Consider the following 22,910-nt stretch of genomic DNA (forward strand, 5'->3'; position numbering starts at 1 on the left):
AGCTTGGGAACTATCTTTATTATTTCTGTCAAATCTTGCTGTTAGCTTGCTTTCATCCTCACTGCAGTATGTTAAAAGATAAACCTGTTTATGAGAATTTCTGCTTGGGCTTCTTAGTTGTAAAATGGAGCATGGTCATGAGGTGTATCTAGGGCTTTTTAATATAGTATGTTTAGAACTATTATTGAAACAGGATTTCTGTTAGGTTGAGCTCCTACTTCTGAAACATAGTAATGACTTCTGATTCTCTGCTAGAATGTGTTTGAGTCACCTGTCAGCCTTCTTTATGATGTTCTTTACTAGCTAAAGCTATAGAGGGGCACTGTGAAGTTGAAAGTAGAAACTGAAGTTGCTGGAGCTGGATCCACTGACACTACTAGAATGGCAGCTGTCTACTGAAATAATACTAAAAGAGAGCCCTTGGTGTTTTCAAGCAGTTTTGGTGTTTTCTCCCCACCACTCCAATGTCAGGAACCGCATACATTTGGAAAATGTCCCATACACCTGAGGCCCTGCCATGGTATGCAGCGCCTGAGCGTGCGGAGTTTGGTGTTTCTGGCTTCAGTGATCAAAGGGATGCCATCAGAATTTGTATGGCTTTTGACAAAAAACAAATGTCACTCTGGAACCAGTTCCAAAAGGAGCTGGTTTTAATGTTTCCTCTGCCAATAGCTAAATGTTTTGAAGCCTGTGAATAGCTTGTTTATATTCTGGAGCACATCTTCTAGACCTGGAGATGACATCCAACAGTTAAATTATGAAATAAAGTTGTCATCAAAAGTACAAATCTTACTTTGAGTGTCATAGTGCTGGTTTGCACCACCTGACAGTGAAGAATCCCCAGTTTTCAGGATTTGGATCCAGGGGACTGGAATTACATTTGCTTCAAATCATGGTTGTACAGAGGTAAACTTTACTCCCTGGCCTCCTCAGCACTTCTGGGCACAGATTTTGTGCTATGAAGTCTCACCTCTGAGGAGTGACCTGTCTGCATTAGCTGATTCACCTTAAGCTTTCACCACCTGTGGAACTTGTCGGTGGGGTCAGCCTCATACCCTTTCCCAGATCTCCATCTGGTGGCCATTCTGCCTTGTACCTCCCAAATATTGCATGTCCTAGGTGGTTGAACAAGTAGTGTTTTGACAAGTCTGCCTTTCTGTCAGAAGTTCTGCACTGTGCAAGAGAACCAGCAAATGGTTACATGCTATTCTGTGCCCAGACTTACTTCATCCATCAAGATGCTTCCCCCCAGCTTTGCACCACTGCTCTGACAGGACTCCCAGTCCTCCTCAGCTCAGTTACAATTTTGTAGCTCGTAACTTCTTCAGACCTTGCTCAGAATACACTATAGTGTGTTTGGTGCCCTTCAACTCTAGTTCCTCTGCAAGTCAGTGGGTACTTTCTTCTTAACACGGGTCTTTCTTAGGCTTTTTCATTTTTAAATGTCCGTGGAAAGACTTTTTTTCTTTGAAGGAAAATTACACTTTATTTGTTTTTCCATCCCTGTTGCAAAACATGTGCAGAGTGAGTCTTGTAGGCTTTTACCTTGCCATTGTGTTTTAAATGATCCAGCATCATGGAAAATAAGGAATCATTAATGCAGGTCTGGAAGAGACATGACACCGGTCTTGATAAAACAGATAGCTGCTTCCACATCCACTGCAGCTTTCAATAATACTTCAGTTTCTAAAATCAGCCAAAAATCCTATTTTGCAGTGGGCTTTCCAGATTGGCACAAGGAATTTATTCATGGCTGCTATTGACAATAAGAGCAGTGCCATTCACAGTTTTGCTTTATTTTCCTAAACCTTACAGGTGTCAAATATCCTTCAAGTTTAAGGGAGAAGGAACAAATTAAAATGTAATTAGGCAGGTCATTCAAATCCCAAACAAACACAGTGCTCCTTATTTCTAATGGAACAAGATCTTAACTTAATCGGTCTCAATTCCCATGAGTCCTCTGCCTTAGAGTTGGATTTATTTTCCTATTGTTCTTCTTATGCTTTGCTGGGTAGAGATTTGCACCTGTCTCCGAAGACATTGTAGCAGGTAAGTCTAGAGGTGTGAGAAGGGACCAGAATTTCTGATCAGCCGGGCTTCCTGTGGCAAGCATCTTCCAGGACAGCAGTTCTGCCTTCCCCAGCAGTTTCTCAGGGAAGGTTGTGAAAAGAGAGATGTTTATTTGCACCTTTGTGTACAACAAGATTAATTTGAGAGATGAAGGAAGACTTGGTTTGATTCTGAGCTTCATGTTTAGGCAATTAGAGGGGGAGTTTGCTGTTTCCGTCCCCTATTCTGCAAACAATCAGAGTTCTGTATCAGAGTTGCCTGGTAGAAGTGTGGTGTGTGGTGAGGGCTGTCTCTTTAGTCAACCTGTATGGCAGGTCTTGTTCTTATTTCTGCATTTATCCATAGAGGGTAAAAATCATCAGCTTTGCTTCTGTCGGTTGGTACTCTGTAGTATTGCTTGTGCCATGACGCTGCTTTGTCTAGCATTAAGCAAAATATTGATGATCTGTGCTCTGCTTGAAAAGACAGAAGTGTATCCCAGCTGCTTCTTGTAGCCTTTGTTTTTGTATACAAAGAGAACTGAGAGAAAACGCGGTGTAGACCATCACCTTGAATGGGCAAAGTAATGAATGTTTAGATTTTGCCTTTCAAGCTTCAGAGCTTCTCTAAGGCATCTCTCAGAAGCAGAAGTCTGACCCAGAAAATTTATGCCCTTTTTTTGTTTTCAAAACTGACTGGTTCTGATACAATAAAGCAAGTCTCCTTTGATCTTGGCTTGTGACCATTAAGAACTTACTATATCTAGCTGAGCTAGGAATAATTGAGCATAGTAGAAGAATCCTGTTTTAGAAGCAGAAGTTTGTAACATTGCTTTTACAAAACAACAGGAAACAGCTTTATAGATTCCTTTATAGAAGCTGACAATCTTCTCTGCTTTCCTCGAACTATTGAGCTGACTGTAAAAGGGCGGACTGATTTGCCCATAGAAAGAACATACTGGCCAATTAATTAGCAACGTTAACTCTGTGCCATTATGACTGGGAATCAAGGCATTGGCAATATTGGGCAACAGAAATGAAAATGGCTTTATTTCTGTCCTTTGATTCCTAGTTGGAAGGTGTGCTAGCTAAAGATTCCCCTCAGTCGTATTTTGAAACCATGTAATGCCCACCCCTGGTTTTGGCCATTTAATAAGAACTGTAGGCAGTTTGTGGTTATGAGTTTATTGTTTCAGAAGACAGAATGCCTGGGGAAAGTAAGGCCAGCTGTAAGTGGATGCATGTGTTTCAGCACTGCATTGCTCTGTAGAACAAACCCGCGTGCAGAGGGAGGCTGGCATTAGCTGCTATGACCCTTGGTTTTATAGCTGTGTGTTTTGTGTTTTAATGTTTACTTTGCCCTCGCTAGGATTAAATACCTTGAAACCGATCTCTGCCAATAGGGTTCTTGTTGCCAGCTGCTTTCTGAAAAGCCCGAAACCGTGTTGTGCTGGAAAATACCCGAGGGAAAAACCCTTCCTGGTCCCCCGAGTTGGGCTGTTTGTCCCGGCCGTGGGGGGAGCGGTTCCCGTGCCATGCGATGCGATGCAGCGCGGGGATGCCGCAGCGGGGGCGCGGGGACAGCGGGATCCCCGCGGGGCCCGGCGGCCGAGATTGGCTCTGTCCCGCCCCGGGCGGGCGGCGGCAGCCGAGCAAGGCGCTGCCCCGGCCCCGGCGCCGCCGCCCAGCAGGAAGTGGGAGCGCGGCGGCGGCTCCCGGCGGGAGCGGGGCCGGCCCGGCAGCGGCGCTGCCCCGCAGGACGCGCCAGGTGGGTCGCGGAGCGGGACGGGGCGCGGGCAGCGCCGGGGCTGCTGCGGGCGCGAATTTACATCCTGAGGGCGGGTCAGCTCCTCCGTGCCTGTCTAAAATTGCGGGTGCTGTAACTAACACTCTTCAGGGGAAGCAAGCGGGTGGAGAGGATCATTTAAAGGCCTGTTAAATAATGCATGGATATTTAATGTCATCATTTCATGCAAATAGTAAGCGCTACTTGTGTTACTGCCTCATTAGCACAGTTCTGTTCCCTTGATCAATATGGATGGTGGCCGAGGCACATTTTCCAGTGTGGTGTCTCCTGTTTTAAGATCGCTAGTATTTCTCTCTGAGCTCTGTTAAATACAAAAACCTTTGATTTATTTTCTTTCTCATTCTTTTTTTTTCACACCCCCTCCCCCCCAAGCCCTTTACAGCTAAGGTGGACTTTGAAACTCATTGCTTACTTTGCAGATATGAGTGTGTCATACTACTTTCACCTCCAAGCTTTCCTGACAATTTAAGAGAACTTAAATATGTCTCGGTAGGTGTGGGAATTCTTGGAACAGGATAGAGAAATTGTAGAGAAGGAGAAGACTTAGCTAGTCCTCAATCAAGGTAACCCTGAGGAAAAGCAACTACTTTTCATTAAGAGGATGCTGGTGGTACAAAGTGAGGACCTTCTGTCCCACCTTGGCAAAGTGGACATTTGGCTGACCTAGACACCAGTGTAGTGACTGAAATGCTAGCCTCCCACAATTTGTAAAGTACTCTGAGCATCCTCAGGAAACAGGTGGGTATCTATTAAGCAGTTTGTTCAGAATCAAAGAGGTAATTACTTACCTTGTGCCATATCAAGTGAAGTTCAAGAGGGAGGTACCTTGAAGGTATCTGTGAAAATATTGGTGACATGTGAAGAAGCAAGTAATGGCTACAAGTGTGTGTTTTCTTAAAATGATGATTTTTCTTACACTTGGTATGGTTGGTTGAACAGCAGTGGGAGCGTGGAGTAGACAGGAGTACAGTTGCCCAAAATGCTGAAACCCAATCTCGGAACGTGATACCTGAATGCTTTCGGTCCTTGTCAGAATTGAGGTTAAAGGCTGTGGTGTAATACAAACTTGTTGCTGTTTTTCATCCAGTGCCTTACTGTTCCATACTGTGGTTCTTGACTAGCCTGCTTTGTTTCAGAGGCTGACCAAGCAGGAATTCTGGCAGCTGGTGCACCAGAGCTATGGCTCTGAGCTGGGCCTGAACAGCGAGGAGATGGAGAGCTTCCACTCATCGTCAGAGGACAACGGGCAGTCTCGGTAAGGAGAGGCTGAACAGCCTATTGAAACATCTGGGGAGAAGCAGTGTCCTCTTTCTTAGAAACTCAGTTTCTAAAGAGCTACTGTAGCCTTACCAGAATGGTTGAGCCTGTAGTATAAGGGTGCAAAGGTCTGAACTGCATAGACTGAGTGTGCATGAAAACTTAACTGTGTGAATTTGCTAAAATAGTAGCAGTGCAGCTGAGGCCCCTTAGAAGAGGAGAGAGGAACACCTGGTTCTAACCATAGATCTGCTTGGGGACCAGCATAGGGTAGCTTAAGTAGGAGCCTTTTTGCATGATGGTGCCTAGTCCATCTAGCACCTTTATGCCCTTCAACAGTTTGGAAGGTTTGCATACAATGGACCTATATTATGGTTCAGATGCTTTCTTTCTTCCCGTCCTCTGTGGAGACTGAAATACTTGTTTTGCCTTGTTCCCCCGATATCTGATGCCTTAGCTTATTTTTGTATTGTCCTCAGTTTGAATTAAGAAACAAGAAAAATAATATAACAAGCCAGAATAGTTGTAATAATAATGATGTGGAGTTTGGAAGTTTCCTTGATTTTTTTGAACAAATGTGAACTGATTTATGACCTGCCAGCGTCAATCTAATAACAGCACTTTACATATCTCTGTGTAAATAAGTATGACTCTCCAAAACGGAACAATGTAATTTGACTCTTTAATCCTGTGTTATCTGAGTATGTTTGTGAGAAAAATGTCTTGAGTTCATTACAGGCTTCAAAAGATGTTCTATTAAGTATTTTTGAAGGTTTTTTTGTTTGATTGGTTTGGTTTCTGTTTTAGGTTTGCTTGGATTTTTTTTTGTTATGTTTTGGGGTTTTTTCTGTTAGAAAGTCGCAACTTTGGAATAAGCTATGCAGGAAAAAAATTAATTTCTGACACTTTCATAATGCTTTTTCTTTCCAAACTAGGTACAAGCTGTATGTTTCCTCATTTCTCACAGCACTCACTTTCTTGGTGTCATTAACCTTATGATCAGAAGCTGAATGTTTTAAGAGGTGGCTGAAATGAGGAAGATGGCTTGATATTAGTGAGCTGCATGTAGGAAGAATGACTTGGTAGTTTTTAATGTTATCTGAACAGCTATGTTTTGCAATGCGAAAATCCCACAAGACGCTTTCTCGGATTTCTCAGTGCTTAGATCTCCAAAGATATCTTCTTTTTGCTTTGGACAGATCCAGCATTTGTGATGATTCTGGAGAAAGGGATGAAAAACTACCCAAAATGATTGGTTTAGTTCATGAGCCCACTCTTCAAACAGAAGGAGAGTCACTCAACAGACACATGTTGCCAGGAGTAAGTGCTGACATAGCCTTTCTTGCTGATAAGTGTATGTGCTTAACGTGTATGTCTGCAAACATAGGCTGAATGGAGATTGTAACTTCCAAGGAAGTCTTTGAGAACTCAAGAATGTTTCTTAAATTTGAAAATGAGCAATATTCTGTGTAAGAGAATATTGTTGGTATGAGCTTCAGCAGTGCTCTGTCACTAATTTGCTGCACAGCCTTGCTACAATGCTGAGGCTTATGCCCTGGTCTGTTTTTTTTCCCCTTTAGAAACAAAATTTCTTGGTTTTTCTTATCCAGTTCCCAAGGGGACCATGTTTGTGTTTTATCCAAGTGCTTTTTGAAAGTAATGCCTTTTTCACTTCCAATGCTTTCTTGCTTGTGCTTATTTGTCATTTAAAAAGATATCTTTTCTTATTGTATCTCCTATATATAAGGCTTATTAAATGATAGTTACACTTTGTCTTCCTTGCCTTTAATGATCAGTCTGCTGTTGTGAATATATGAAACCTTTTTTAATGCTTCAGAAGGAAGGGGAAAGCCTCTCCACTTGCTATAATAAAGATGAATTTGACCTTGATGCCTTGGGTTAGTACAGCTAACAAGCATGAATGCTTGCTCGTGTTCACTCATGTTGTATGAATTTGTGAATGTGTTTGGCTAGTGTGAGCAGCAAGTGCATTAGTAGTGATATGAGATGGGCACAGTGTCTAGCACAGCTACTGGGGCTCCTGTGTGCAGCTGTAGTCCTAAAAAGTTGCAGATATTTTCTCTTGGTTATTAGGTGTCCCAAAGGTCTTGGAAAAGATATAAACTGCTAATGCATTTTTTATAAGCTTCACTAGGGTTGGGTACTTAATTACCAGTTTTGCTTAGGAGAATATGTGAAGGAAGAAAGGAGATTATTTTAATAGTTTTTACTACCCTACCTTTAAATCTTCTGGCTTTTGTCACTTGCTGAAACTGACCTGGAGGTTAAGTAGGATTTAAATAATTTTGCCAAAATCCAAGTTAATGGCTGGAGACTCATATCCAGCAAAGAATATTGGTGTTTCTCAGATGTTAAAAGCATGGATGCTTGAGTGATGGGTACTCTTCATACTCCATCACTCAAGCAGTATGAAACAAGATTTTTGGAGAGTTGTAGGGGAGGCCTGAGAGTACTGAGGATGCTGTTAGAATTTGGATTGTTTGGGATAACTAAAAATCCACACAGGTAGCCTTAGTTTGCACTTGTAAATCTTACTTGCGCAAGAACAAGCCATTTAAAGATAATTGCTGTGCCTGGAAAAGAAGCCACACCCCAAGATATCTCTTGCAGGTGCTAAATCTGATTTGGCATCTTGGTAAGGAGGAATGCCTGGGGATTTGGTCTGCAAAAATGCCAGTGTTCTGCCTTGAATAAACTGCTTCTGAAGTCTTTTAATTGTAGTGTTAAAGTGCGGTCTTGATAAATGTGTAACTAAACTGTTTACTGTTTCAGGGTAGCTAAAGTGCACAATGATTTTATTTAGCTGTATGTGTCACTTGGCATTACTCAAGAATATCCATGCTGTCTCCACAGCCCCAGGATTGCAGCATATTTTGTAGAACCACAAGGGCAGTCGGAGGAGGCAGTAGTGCTTAGAATGTATTTATCAGAAGTCATCACAGTGATGACACAAAGCACACTTAACCACCTTCCAAAGACTGGAGGGAAACAGGCTTAAATTCCCTTTACTGCTCTGATAGACAAAGTAAGGCCCAAAGCTCTCCTAAGATGAAGATCTGAATAGTGGAGGTCTAGTATTTGGCCCATCTTGAAAAAAATATTGTTAATGGCTGTCTTGTGTTGATTGACACAAGTTTACGTGGCTTACCTGCCCTCTCAGTACATGTGAGTGTGGGAGCCACCTTGGTGCCTGTTTTTGCAACCATCATCTTCCCTCCTCCCTTTATAGGGAGGCCTTCTAGTCCCAGATCTTGCTGTTCACAGGCTGAAAACCAAAAAGCCCTTGGCACAGAGCTTAGCACTACTGGACTAGCTCAGGAGAGAAGTGTACAATTGGCAATAAATTATATATCTCTAATTCCAGCTGACAGATCTTAAAATCTTTACTCTTTAGCGTGGAAAAAAATGCAAACCAACCCAAACCCCCATGAAATCTGTGTTAAACTCAATCAGTTATAATAAAAGCCCCAGCTTGAATCTCTTCTTCCATGACAACATGAAAAGCTTTTTTTTTTTTCTAAGAGCTGTTGCTTTTGTCTAATGACTTGAGCCTGGCTTCCCTCCTCTGCTTGTGCCATAGTGGGCTGCTCTTATGCTGCTGGTGAGAACCTTGCTTCACTAGATTGTGATTGTTGTCAAAATGCTATGAGAGTTCCTTGGGTTTGTGCTGGATCAGAGTGTCAGTTTTTAGGCTGTTCTGTTGCGACTAGCTCCTTTTGGACTTCATCCATCTGTATTGGTATTTTGACATTTAATGTTGGTTCTGTCCTAGATCCTGTTATGTGACTGAGTATAACTTACATGGCAGCTTCTCTCAATAGGAGCATTTGTTAACTGATGTGTTTTTCTGATTCCGTCTTCCTTTATATTTTTTTTACCCCAAAGGAGTACTTTTGTCTGCTTATACTGCAGTCAGATTTATGCCTGTCTCTGTTTTCCAGCCACCCACACCTAATAGCCCTTGGTTGCACAAGAAAAGTAGCAGGGTTTTATTTTTTAAAATACCCAAGAAGTACAGGAAGTACATGATGATTGTTCAAGCAGTGGATGTTTTTGCTTTCCTGAGTCAATGCTGAATACTCTTTAGGGGTGATGGTTTTGCAGATGAGTCAGAACAACTCAGCTGAGGAGGCCTGATCATATTTACTGTGGTCCACACACTGCTCTTCCAGGGCTGTGCTGCTCTTCATCCCATATGTTCCACTGGTGGCAGTGGGGCCTTGAGGAGAGGATTAGAATGAAAACTGATTCAAAGCTGGTAGCCAAACTTTTTGGGTGGCATTTTTAGATACACAAACTTTGTCCATATAGTTTCCCTGGTGATTTACTTATTTAAGTGTGCAATGGCATACATGCTTAGCTGACAGTTCTTGTTCAAGGTGAAGAGCTGCATCATTGATTCAGTGACTGATGTTCAGAGAGATTTCCTTCTTGCTTACATATTGGAGATGGCAAATGATACTCCATTGCTTTGTTTGTGAGAAGTAATATTTTATAAGTAGGATGGCTCTAGACAGTATTGTAAAACTTCTTTTTTCAAAGGGTGATGGTATCCTACAAAATAAAAACTTTTCAAATATGTAATTGGGTTAATCTAATTTTGCTGCAAGAGGGGCACCCTGCCTGTTTCGTTGTGCTTCCCTCTGGGTTGTTGGACCCTTGCTAAACTGCTAGGAAAAACTAACCTGATGAATGTAAAGTAAATCTGTGTAAGGTTAATTAATCTATCAATGCTGGTGTTGAAGCAGGGAAGGGGTCCAAACTGTGCAGATGGGTGCAAGAGGACTGTCCCATTTAAGGGAGCTCTTGGTACCGTCAGTACGTACAAGTAAGTCTGTTTCTTGTTACCAGAGTTTAGTGAAATATTTAAATAAAGGGAAGAGAGGTTGGCTGGGGTGGAGGAACAAGGGGGAAATTAGTGCTTGACTGTGTGGTAATTGAGCAGATAGAACTTGTGGCTTACTTTGTATGGCTGTCTTCTTTTATAGTAACTTTCTCTGTTTTTTGGTTTGTTTTTTTTTAATGGTCTCTGATTGCTGGTATTTTTTTCTGCTCTTGGTTGTTTCAGGTGGAGGAGTCCTCAAGTGAGAAGCAAATAAAGAGTCCTCTTCCATCTTCAGAAAGAAAACCTGCTAAGCTAGTTAGAAGCAGGTCTTTAGAAAAGTCTTTGGACCTTAACGAGAATGAAAATCTTCCAGAGAAGAGCAGTGCTTCAGATAGTGAAGAAGGTATAAATCTCTTTCTTAACAGTTGAGATCTGGAAAACAACATGACTTTGGTGTTCCATCTCACTTGTGGAGAAAGTTAGAGAACTTTCTGGTCTTGCGGAACTTGTTTGCTTATTTGTTTCACAGAATTGCAGCAAAAGCATTTTTTAATCTTTGTTTCTGTGAGGGGAAAATGTTGTTGGGTGTTTAGAATGAAAACAAAGAAATTGTGGTTTTCTTTCTCTCTTTTGGTGGGTAGAGAGTTGCCAACAGCTTAAACTAAAAGTTTCTTGACAATGGGGTGGTGCTAATTTCAAAGACGTTTCTTTCATTTGTTTGTATTTCTTGGAAACTGAGGAGAAATGTTTCAGGCTGTACTTAAGTTTCTGAAAGTTTCCCCCAACCCCCTTCTTTACACTTGTACTTGCTTAAGGCTTATGGGCTTCATTGTTATTGGTGGAGTAAGCTGAGGAACTTACTGAAAGCCCAAGGTTTCAGGAGAGTATAGTGCATGCTCAGAGTCTGATCTGAAAATGAAAAACCTTAATGGATATCTTACAGCAGCTTTCACTCTCTGTGCTAACAGTGCTAACAGTGGATCCTAATATACCAACCTCATATCTCATTACCCAGTACAAGATAGAAGAAGCACAGGTACCTGGATGACAGACTTGTGCTGAGATTTGTGGGTGCTTGTCCTGTGGTTCCACAGTAGCCCCTGACAAGTTCTCACTTTCTGTGATGAGATTTTCACTTGCCCTGCGGAGGTTTTCTGTGCCAAAGGGCTGTAGTTGTTCAGACAGCTCATTGAACTTTGGTGGATATTCTGTAATATCTGAATCTTGGGTTCTGTAAATGCTTTTAATGTGAAGTGTGCACAACCTGTATTGGTTCCAAGGTTATATGGTGGTGAGAAAAAAAGACAGAAAACCCCAACAGTAGTACTGTGCTCAGTAGCAGCTGTATATTTCTTTCATGTGCAAAGAGAACTTACTTCATCACTTGTTGGCAGGAATAGAACAGTTTAGTTAATTGAAGGCAGTTCTTAATCTCACTGAGAAATTTTGTGACTTGTTGTTTTCAGAGCTGACAACTGAAGTTGTTTGCAGGTGTTGTTACAGGGGGGATTGTTGAGGTATGCAGGAAAGCTTTCAGAGTTACAGTTTGAGTTGGCTGCCTTCAAGTTGTGATTTTTGCCTGGGGATATGGTTATATTCAGTTAACTTTGCTGTTGCTCCCTCATACTGCTTCTCTGTTGGCTTGAGTTCAGATTCAACTCAATGTATGTCAGGCATTATCATTTTTGTAAATATACCTACTTAAAGAGGCTGTTGTTTATGCCATACTCCTACACACTTAACAAGCTTCAAAAATTAATTTACTCTTTCACAGGTGTATCTCTTAGAGCAGCAGAATGTTCTGGCTTTTGGATGTTTTAGATATTTTGCAGCTTTCCTATTTTTCTATTACTACATCTCTCTTCTGTCTCTGAATTTAATTTTTTATGGCGAAGGTCTCCAGTTAAACTGATTAAAAAGTAGTCCTGTTGTCTTTCCTGCTGCTAGTGCCTAAACAATAGCAGTAAATATTCCCTGTCATGCCTGCATTAATGATGTTGAATAAATAGAGCATGTTAAACTGGAGATATCTCTTTAATAAAAAACAACTGATTTCATGCTGCCTTTCTTATTTTTCTTCCCTTCCCCAAGACTAGTCTTTTTTTGTTCGGAGCAGGATTTTCTAGACTCACAACATCAATCTTTTCTCTCAGAATCTTCATGCTTAGAATTTTTTTCTTCTGTTTCTCTGTCTGTTTTCTGTTGCAGTTGCCCCACACTCTTACAAGGTGAATTCCTTCACGCAAATGAAACTAGCTTTCCTACATGGCAAAGGTTTACCCATGCGATTAATTTCTCTTGTGTCCTCTGGCTCATACTCAGGCTGCCCATGGAGGTGTCCTGGCAAATAAGGTGAGGGGCAAGCTCAAGACTGTTGTTCTTCACAGCAATAATTCCCTTGTCCTAAGCAGTTCTCACCTTGGGGATGGGGGTCTGCATCCCACTGTGCACCACTGGCCTATTGACCTGCATTTTGGTGTTTTTGTTCAGTTTCAAAAATCAGAGTGTAAATCCTGAGCCATGACAAACTTTTGGCTAAGCTAAACATTAATATCTGTGGCCTGAATTCTGAATTTCAGAAAATAGATTTTAGTTCAAGCATAGAATACATGTTTCTAACCCAGAGCCAGGAGATCTTTATGATTTCCTCAAGACTCTTTAGTATAGTTTGTTTGTCCGTTTTCCATGACCATGTTTGGCATGAAGTACTTCAAAGTAAGAAGGGGGAAGCAGGATATAGGGAAAACAGTATTTTCTGCTAGAAGGCTCTACTGTATGCAGGGAGATCACACATTTCTGCTCTCCTTGTGTAACATGACACACTTACTGTGTTGTTTCTATGTGTAGTAATAACCACCTTATATGTGTGACCTGCAGGAGAGCATAACTGCCTGCATCATGGTGCTGCAAGATGGGCACAGCAGAGGCTTGACAGCTTGCAGATACTGGTGTAGAGGGCATACCTCTATTTAAAATACAGGACAGTTGAAATTAGGTTCAGCCCTGTTTTAGTTGTCCTCCTCTTCCCCCCAATACAAAATTTTGGATATACATTGTATGTAAGGAAGAGTAACCCTGTTATCTTATTGGCATTTTAATCAAAATACTGAAAGGATATCTTTTGTTGGAAAACAAAATTCTTTATTTTGGTGTTTGGAGGATATATGTTTAAGTCACCTGAAGGCAAAAATTGGTGAGGTTCTTTTATCTTGTGAACTGGAAAAAGCTAGCATTGTGCAATACTTACTTAGTAGTTCCCCAAGATAATTCTGTACTTCAAGTATAGGAGAGTTCTCTGAAAATGGTTAATACTGCTGGTACAGTCTTTAAATAGATGATATCTGGAACATGTTCACTTCTAGGAATTGGTTTTATTCACTTGATTTCAGGTGTATTTGGTTAAAAGCTTCTACCTACATATCTTTCATGCAGCCTGTAATTTTTCCCTATCCCAAATGGTATAGAAATGTTCAACAGTGCCAAGATTTGCATACATACTTTTTAAAATCCTGATCCTCCCCCAACTCTGTGGAGTGGAAAATCAGCCTTCTTACTAATTTGTTTGATAGCTTGTGCTCTTATCAGTTCAGCTTTCTTAATTTGTGTGTGGTATGTTTAGCTTTTTGCTGTTCCATGTTGAGGGGAATTTTAATAACAGTGGTTTTCTTACTGCCCCATTCCACCCCCCCATTTTCTGTCTCTTTTTTTGCACTGCAGATGTCTTTAAACCTCTATCATCTCTGCTGCATAATGGTATTATATTCAAATATTATTTCGCAGCTTGCCTTGCAGTGATGAAAATGACCTTAGGAAGTGCAAAGTAGTAGTGGGGGAGGGTATAGACCTGCTGTTGTTAGGCTGAATCAGAACACTCTGGGTAATATGCTTACTTCTGTGTTTTTGGGTCCCTAGTGATCCTTACCTAAAGTCAGAATAATCTCATGTTCTTTTAGCAGACAGCTCCAATTTAGCTATAAATGTATTCAGGTTGAGAAAGTTAGTGTTGATAATTATATGTTGCTGAGGGGTTAGAACAGCTCTCAAAGTGAGGGAGTTAAACTGATATCTCTCTATTTGCACAAAATACTTTGTTAATAAAGAGCATTCCAAGCCATTCTTAGGGTAAAATGCTTTGTGTTGCCCTACTGGTGTGAAAAACAAAGGCAAGTTTACCTGTGTGAAATGAAACCGTAGACAAACATGCACCTTCACTTGTAGCAGAGATAAGTGGTTAAGGCTGCCTGTTCTGTTCAAATGACAAGGGTGTAAAGTGTATGCTTATTCATTGCCTTGCTACTGTTTGTGCTCACTGCTTCATTAGAATTTTTACAGATAAATTTTGAGAAGCCCAGATGGAAGTGATTCGAAGCTTGTCAAGTTCTTGGTGTATCCTGCTACAGATGTGGAACTCACAGCATGTATGCACACATGCACCTTCCAGACTCATTGTCCAGAAAGTTTACAGTTTTCTTGGAGAGCAGCTGTTTGAATCCCAGCATCTAAAGTAGCTGATGGGCCTGATGTGTAAACCCAGGTTTAGCTTGGATTTTCTGAAAATTACTGCTGTATTTTCTAACAACATTAAAAAACTCCTTTGTTTCTTTCAAGAGCTGAGAAGGATTGTAAAAGAAAACATATTTCTCAGTAGGTGCTCATGCACTTCATTGGCACTTAATTGACTATTCCTTATTAGAGACATGACCATATAGAGCTAGTGTAGGTAGATTAGCTTAGGGGAAGTTTTGTTTAGACCTGTGGGTGCTTTTTGTTCAAACTCACTAGAAAGAGGATAGGCTCAGAGTAATAGAGCTTGGTAGCAAGATCTGCACTTTGAGGTAGTAAAGCATGGACTTTGTGCATATCACAAATTGACCTGGCATACCAAATTACCTTGCATCAGCAGAAGAATAGCAGCTGTCCTCCGCAGGTGAATGCAAAGTTGAGTTGTTTAGCTCAGGCTCACTGGGGCAGAGGTAACTTGTGTTATCTTGTGTTTGCTAAGACATATACAAGGAGCTGACAAAACCAATCTGATGCTTATCTGGTGGCTTGATCATGTGTCTCGGTGTCTTTATTTTTTTTTTTTTTAAGTGGTAGCAGATTCCTTGGGCATGTCAATGTCCAGCTGAGTAACACTCAACCACAGTAACTAGGTGTGTATTGCCTGATAGCTGATGCACAGTAGGAGCGGGGAGGTCAGCATCAGTATCTGAAACTTCCTGTCTCTTAGCAAAAGAGAGGATGTGGGTAGTGCACTCTGAAAGGAGAGATCTGTTGAGGTCTTGTTAAATTAGGTCAAACTTACAGTTCACTTGGCCTGCCTTTTATTAGAGTTAGATTCAGTTAGGAGAGAAAATTCAGTGAATAAAAGCTGAAAACTCAGGCTGAAATTCTGGCTTCCTGCAGAATGTTTCAGCACAGCAGAATTCATATTCTATGTGTAATGACTGTGTATTGACTGGTTAAATAGACCTCTTGAAATGTGTTTGCTTTCTGTCCATCTCATAATTGTTTGGAATTACAATTGCATAAGCAGAACACAGCATGGAGAGGAAGTCAACCTCTTGTGCAAGCACAAAAACACAGCACTCACGCTTCTCTTTTGGGGTCCTTTGAAGTCTGATGAGATCAAGGAGAGCTTTTTTGGAGGCAGATGTTCTAGCAGGCTAGGAGCAGCACTAGAGAGGGAGTCTGCTCAGTCAGAACTGGCTTTCCTTGGGGACTGCTATGGTTGTTTAGTCAGTGCATTTGCCTTATCAATACTGACTGCTACCAAGCCAGTAATGTTTTAAGTGCTGTAACCTTAGCCTGCAGGCAGCTTGTGAACTACAGCGTGATATTCAGGCTCCCTTTGCATTTGTGGCTGGCACTGACCTTTCCTAGCCCTGAGCATTCATTTGTATCAGTTGAAAGGTTGTGTCTGTCTGCTGCAAGATTTGCTTTTGGGCTGCTTGTTTCATTTTAGTGATGTGTGGTGCTGGGGGGGCTTGTTTGTCTTGCTGGTAATTATAGTTTAGGATTGACTTCTTTCTAAAGCATAAGCAGATTGAGTTGGGATTGGCACAGGATTGGCCTGCCCTCCAGGATTATAGTTCTATCCCTTATCTCTTGCAAGTGTGGCTGAGAAAACCACAAAGCTGAGTCATGCCAGCAACCACCAAAAAGCAGAAATAGCAAAGATCAGTGCTGCAGCCACAGAATACCACTGGGGTGCTCAGTGGCTTTGAAATAAATGGTGGCATTTGAGCCTCTCCATGCATTTTTGGGAACTGCAAAATGGAGCAGGGTGCCCCTTGTGTTCCTGTTCAGTGGGTATGGAGGGAAGAACTGCTTGGGAGTCTACCTGATCCCTTAGACTGTGGGCATTACCAGTATTACAACTGTTAAAAGCAGAATTCTGGAACCAGCCATAAGAAGAAAACTGTTATGGTTTTACTGTCCTTCTTTCTTGTCTTTTGTACAATAGACATACATATTAATGAAAATTATGCTAACTTTCTTTCCCCAGTGTTTCTTGCAGGATTAGTAAAATACTGAAGGCAAAATTAAAGGGATGGTAGCTTTTGCTGTTAACTTATCAGTTTGCACGTGGTGGTAGTGGTGTGTATTTGAAAATCAGCTTTGGACTTTGTTCCTGAAGGCAACCTATCTACCAAATCATTTGCTGCTATCCTTACTGGGTTTCTGAGAGCAAGAAACAAATGCTGATGCAAGCTTGGGAGAGATCTAAGCTGTAATAAAACCTAGAATGCTATCAAGGTTATGTGTAATACTGTTCTTAACCTGATTTCTGTCTTTCTTAGCAGTGAAGGAGACTGTCTCTGACAATGATCTCTATGGGAGACTTTTTATAAACAGAGTTTTCCACATCACTGCAGACAAGATGTTTGAAATCCTTTTCACCAATTCTCACTTCATGCAGAGGTTTCTTAATTCCAGGAGTATAGTAGGTAATAAACTCTTCTCCCTTCTGTCTGTTACAAGCTACCCTGAAAATTTTTAGCTCTGAGAATTGCTAAATAGGGCTGAGTTGAATTTCTTTGAAGTTTTTCCTTGCTTTAAAAGAATTTTTAAGCTTTTAAGTTTCACTATGAGAGAGGATGTCTAAAGCTAGACTATTGTTTCCCTAGGTATGCACATTTTGGAGTAAAAACCTCATTTCAGTGCACCACAAAATTGCACCTTAATGCCTGAATTTTGAGTAGGTTATTAAGTTGATGCATTCTGTGGGGTATTTCTGGTTACATTGTGTCCCAGAAATAGTGAAATTTGTATGGCTGGTACACAGGCAAAAATCATTGCATCCTCCTAAACGATACTCACAGGCTTTAATTTTCTGGGTGAGTAAATTTTATTCACTGAAACCGTAAGAACAGAAAATCAAGTCAAAAAGGATAATATTTATTCAGTGTCAGCTGGGAAGGCAATGTGGCAAAAGCTTTTGATAATGCTAAAAGAATCTATGCAACTCTAAGCAAATGGGAAATGACATATTTTCATTTAATTGCTTACTCTTTTGTCAACCCTATTTCAGTAGATTCAGGCTCAGCTATCCAGAGCCTCACCTTTGTTTATTAGCAGACTACATGGGTATGGTTTTTCCTGGAAAAGCCCCACAATTAATTGGAACCAGTTTTCTGTCTTTCCCCCTACTCCTGTTCTCAAACTGTTAAGACATGATAAGATGGGTAATTTTTTATGTGAGATCTTGCATAACTTCTCATCTAGATGCTGTATCAACCCCTTGGAATAGAGACTCCAGTGGCAATCAGTTGAGGACTTTGACGTACACTGTAACGATTAACAATCCCCTCTGTGGGAAGTTCACCACTGCAACAGAGAAGCAGGTACTGTGTGTGTGTGTGTGTCTGTCTGGTGCCCTTAAGAGCGAGGGACAGATCCACTCTTGTGGTCTGTCACAGTTCTCACTGTGGATTAAAGTTCAGTGAACTGAATGTGCATCTGGAGTTTAAACAAAGCATCTCTCAGGTGTCTTGCTGTGTCTCTCACCATTACTGAGCCAAAGCTTATGAAATGAAAGAGGCTTTCTGCCTTTACAGATGTCTGTAAATTCCCATGAAACATCTCTTAGGAACTGGGGGGTGAAAAGGTGCAAGTAAAGGCTTTCAGTGTCCGCTTCTGGGCTCCCCAGTATGAGAGGTGAAGGGCTTAACAAAGGGCCACTAAGATGATGAAAGGACTGGAGCATCCCATGTGAGAAATGGCGGAGAGCTGGAAATCTTTAGCCCAGAGAAGAGAACACTCAGGGACATCTTAAAATTTATAGAAGCATCTGAAGGAGGGTGCAAAAAATTCTGAGTCAGGCCCTCACTGTCAAAGGCCACAGATTTCAGTGGTGCCCAGTGACAGGACCAGAGGTTTGGACACAAACTGAAACACAGATGATTCCTTCTGAACATCAGGAAACACTTTTTCACTGTGACGGTGACTAAGCAGTGGAACGGGTTGTTCACAGATGTTGTGGTACCTCTTTCCCTGGAGGTATTGGAAAGCCACTTGGACATGGACCTAGGCAACCAGCTCTAGATAGTCCTGCCTGAGTTCTTGACTAGACAAACACCAGAGGTGCCTTCCAATCTCAACCCTCTTGTAATTCTGCTTTGGGAAAGGTCTCAAAGAAAGGCTGTGGTCATGAGGCAGTGGCCAGCCTTATATCTGGTACTTGAGGTGGCAGTGGGGAAGTCCTGATGCTGCTGATGTTGGCTCTAGCAGGAGGCATCTTCTCTTTTCCCACCCCACCTATACTTGATATTCTTAACTGGTTTTTATAATGGTTTTTCAGGCTTTCTCTCTTCTTGAGTTCACTTGGAGTTGGTTGATCCAGCCTAAGGAACTCAGGCTGAAAGGTGGTGGGGGAAATTTGTGTACCATGAGTATACCTTCTTAATTGTCTTTTCTTTTTTGATAGATCCTGCATAAGCAGAGCCAGAAAGGTCAGTCTTACCAGGTAGATGCTGAGGTCCTGACCCATGACGTCCCCTACCATGATTATTTCTACACTGTGAACAGATACTGCATCAGCCGCACGTCCAGTCACAAGTGCCGGTTACGGTGAGCCTGCGTGCTGCGCCGGGGAGGGCAGAAGCCAAGGCAGGGATGTTCTCAGTTGAGATTTTCCAGCAGCACTGAGAATGTTGGCTTCTTTTATGAAGAATAAGCTTAGTTTATTTAGTTTATTAGTTTATTTAGCTGTGCTTGGATCTCATTAATGCAGTGAGAAATTAACTGAGATGTTGACTCTGAGGTACAGAACTCGTCTCCCAGACTGAACTGGGTCCTGACCAGCCTTGTGTTTTTTGAGTGCAGCTGTGTGAGTGGGAGAAATTGGAAAAAATTGAAATGCTTTATTAGAAGGTTTCCCAGTCATCCTTGCTAAAGGCTTGTAGAGGAGAATGTTTTCACAGGAATGTGCAGAGAAGATAGAATGTACTTAATTTTGCAAGGAGGGTACTCAAGTGAACTCTGTCTAGATATGGAATTTCTTCTCCCATTTGTTGAAAACAATGTAAGTGGTGCTGTCTTTAGTAAGAGCTTTTTTCTCGAACTTAATCAGTGCTCAGGAAAGGTTAGCAAGCCTGGATTCTATTCTGGCTAATCTCAGGCTACTGAAAACTCCCTCTCTACTGGGAGAATGGAATGAACAGTTGTCCTTGAGCAACTGCTTTGGATTTTTTTTTTTAGTGAATCGCTGTTCTTCTTTGAGACCTAGACTTGCTTTTTCTGAGACATACAACAGCCCAAGGATAAGAGCAAAAACCTAGGTGCACATGCTGCACAGAGCATACATGTATAGAACAGAAAGAAACACATGGTGATGTTACAGCTGGCCTTACTAAACTGTTTAAAATAGCTCAGAAACTCTGTTTGAAAGGAGTTGTTTTGTTATACCATGCACAGTGGGCTTACATTGATTTAGAAGATTACTTAAAAAGTTGAAAAAAGTGTATTCTAGGATGGTCAGTCTTCTTGACTGAAATCAAGTACTTTGTCCTTTATGAATAGCTTTGGGATTCACTCAGTTAAAGCATGCCTCTGAAGGATTCTAGTCCAATTCATTTTTATTCTGGAAGCAGTATTGATTAGCTTTACCTGAGGAATGCAGGGAATGCACAGTAGGAATGGAGGTTTCCCCTCTGTCATGCTCATGGAAAGACAGATCTTAATTTCTGTCTGCTCAGGCTAGGATGTGAGCACTTGAGTTGTGATAAAGAATTTCAGTTTCTGCTATTGTAGTGCCCATGTAATCATGTGTAGTCATGTATCATGTGTAGTCATACAAAGTAAAAATCATTACTTTATTATCTGGAAGCCTGAATCCTATTTTAAATATGTGTTAAAATGAGAATGCTTCAGAGGATAGAAATCATCTGGTAGTCTGAGCCTGAAGGAAAACATTCCAAAATGTTTCCCATAATTTGGACATTTAGATTTTGACACTTTAGCTAGAGATGTCTTTGCTACTGTCTGTCTCTTGCATTTTTTCAATGAAAGTGCTGCCCAGCTGGAGAGCAATGGCAGTTCCAGTTGGTATTGCAGATTGTAGACATAAGCTGGAGGCTGCTTGTGATAAGAGATTTCTGCTATCACTGTGCCGCCTAGAAGAGCACTTTTCCATTATTGCATTCTGTTTTCTAGGGTTTCTGCAGAAGTGAAGTACAAAAAACAGCCTTGGGGCCTTGTCAAGTCTGTAATTGAGAAGAATACCTGGGGAGGAATACAGGAAAACTTCAAACAACTTGGTGAGGCATTTTCTTCTTTGTGCTGGAGTGAGGAGCCTACCTTTGCTATGTACTTTTTTTTTGTCTGTCAAACCTGGCTCCTCAAAGAAAGGCTTGGAAAAAAAGGCAACACTTAAGCAGTCTTAAAGACAGAACTTACTGTCATCAGCGTATCTGCCAGTTCTGGGGTATGAAAGAAGCCTTGTGGCTAACAAGGGGCTCTTGTATACCTGGCCATAATGGCTTTCAGAAGGAAGCAAGAGGAGCAGCAGGAAAGCTGTTATTCTCAGCTGGATGTGCTTATCTCTAAGAATTTCCTTGACTGTACCTATGAGAAGAGAAGCAGTGGCGCTTGGCAGGCACCATGGATGTCTGTTCACAGCCTGGCCAGCCACTGCTGCAGGCTCACAGTCTAACACAATTTCAAGCCTCGGTCTAACAGTGTCTTGCAGTGCTCTTCCAACTGCTGTCTGGCATAGCATTGAACAATCCTGCCTGGGGCTGAGTGTGCACCACCTCTGCAGAGTGTTCCAAGTGCCCTGTAGAAAACAGAACAGGGGTGGAGGTCAGGGTGTAGTTTGCCAATTACCTGCTTTAAGTTCATGTATTGGAAGGTGTGCTTGTTCCTCTCACTGCCACCTTGCATATCTCACAATTTGTCTTCAGCTTTCTTTTTGACACTTTGGTAACCTTATTTTTTTCTACTGCAGAATCAGATCTCCTAATGGAGGAATATGCAATTAATCAATCCATAGAAGACTCTGGGAAATTACTTGCTCTGAGACGAAGGCGACGCACTTTACACCGGGGTTTGGCAGAATCACTTCCCAAACGCTCTTCCCAGCATTCCTCTGGTGACCTGGGAGTAGAGTCCCAGGGCAGCTTAATAGGTAGGAATTTTTTATATCAAGTGTTTTCCAAAAGGTATGTTCAAGAAAGCATAACTTTTAAAATAGTGCAAGAGTAGCACTTGTGTATATATTGCTCTTTTCTGTGATAGCAAATGCTTTAGCAAGTTCAAGCTTGCATAAAGTATATTTGGAGCATGCATGATCACTTTTATCATAAGTATCTTGTGAAATTAAGGCTAAGATCACCTTCAGTTTTAAAACAAACAAAAATCAACCAAAATCTTAAATACTGCTCTGTATCTGCAAAGGTTTGAAAATGAGATTGGATCACGGAAAGTAAAACCTGATCCATGTGAAGTTTCTGAAAAACTTTTTTCTTCAAATAGCCACACACACAGGTGATGAGTTGATTGAACTTTGCCACTTGCCTCTTGGCCCTGTCATCTCAGTTTTGGCTATTGATTTTTAATGTTAAGAAGTCTGTTTCCCATATGCTTCTGTAATTACTGGGTCACTGAAGCATTTCTTGCAGTTCTACTGCCCTTAGGCATGACAGACTTGGCGCCCAGCATATACAACATTAGTTTCACCTAGGGAGATGAGGAACATCTGTGCACTAGTTTGCACTAGGGAATGGTGGATTCCATGACAAAAGTTGGATTGTAAACAGTGAGGTAGGAGCAAGTACACTTCCCTAAAGAGGGAGACAATGCTGAGTATAGATAGCACTGAGGGAATATTTGGATCAACAGCATGTGTAAAGAACTCTACCTATGTGAAATTGCTTCCTAATTACTTAATTTTGCTACTGTTGCTCCACCTTTTCAGATGGGTGTGCCTCTGTGTGCATTACAGCTTTTATGTATGTCTATTCTGCAGGGCGGGATGTGCAAAATCAATTCTATTTAAAGATAAGTGTGCCCACAGTGATAACTGCTCGGTTTGGAGAGAACAGGTGCATTCTGTCCCTGATGCCTGCAGAACAGCAGGTGGCCTCCCAAAGAGCTGTTTTCAGGACAATAGATAAACCAAGCCAGTAAGAATGGGACCAGTTACAGGAAAATGTGACTGACACTGGTTGTCAGAAAGATGAATGTGAGCAGGAGCGCAAGCAGGAGAGAGGCACTTTGCAGCCTGTCTCTGCAGTGCATGACCAGCAGCACGTTTGTGTGTTAGTAATGGATGGACTTCAGCCTTCTCAGGCAATTCAGGTTTAATGTGACCATGCCCCAGTATTGTGTTCTCCCCAGCACAGTGGGTAGGGGGAATTCTGATGGAAGAGCCTAACTGTTCAGCCAGCTTCTCAGAGATGATTGCAAAAATGCCTTGGTGAATGTTGGAGGTGGTCCTATGCACCTACAT

At 41.6% G+C, this 22,910-nt stretch overlaps 1 protein-coding gene across 3 annotated transcripts in view; it reads left to right on the forward strand.

Annotated features, from left to right (window-relative positions):
- Nucleotides 1-22,910, forward strand: part of GRAMD1C (GRAM domain containing 1C) — a 51,177-nt gene that overhangs the window by 24,584 nt on the left and 3,683 nt on the right. Inside the window, exons 1-9 of one of the 3 annotated variants that reach the window (XM_058825433.1) lie at nucleotides 3,583-3,816; nucleotides 4,992-5,110; nucleotides 6,312-6,432; nucleotides 10,202-10,361; nucleotides 16,762-16,908; nucleotides 17,687-17,805; nucleotides 18,888-19,030; nucleotides 20,615-20,718; nucleotides 21,408-21,587. In XM_058825433.1, the coding sequence (XP_058681416.1) occupies nucleotides 3,589-3,816; nucleotides 4,992-5,110; nucleotides 6,312-6,432; nucleotides 10,202-10,361; nucleotides 16,762-16,908; nucleotides 17,687-17,805; nucleotides 18,888-19,030; nucleotides 20,615-20,718; nucleotides 21,408-21,587 (1,321 nt within the window). In that variant the 5' untranslated portion in view covers nucleotides 3,583-3,588. Of the gene's footprint in view, nucleotides 1-3,582; nucleotides 3,817-4,991; nucleotides 5,111-6,311; nucleotides 6,433-10,201; nucleotides 10,362-16,761; nucleotides 16,909-17,686; nucleotides 17,806-18,887; nucleotides 19,031-20,614; nucleotides 20,719-21,407; nucleotides 21,588-22,910 lie in introns of those variants that run through there. The other 2 variants (XM_058825431.1, XM_058825432.1) reach the window with 2 other exon arrangements.

This window comes from Ammospiza caudacuta, chromosome 2 (genome assembly GCF_027887145.1).
Source record: "Ammospiza caudacuta isolate bAmmCau1 chromosome 2, bAmmCau1.pri, whole genome shotgun sequence".
NCBI lineage: Eukaryota > Metazoa > Chordata > Aves > Passeriformes > Passerellidae > Ammospiza > Ammospiza caudacuta.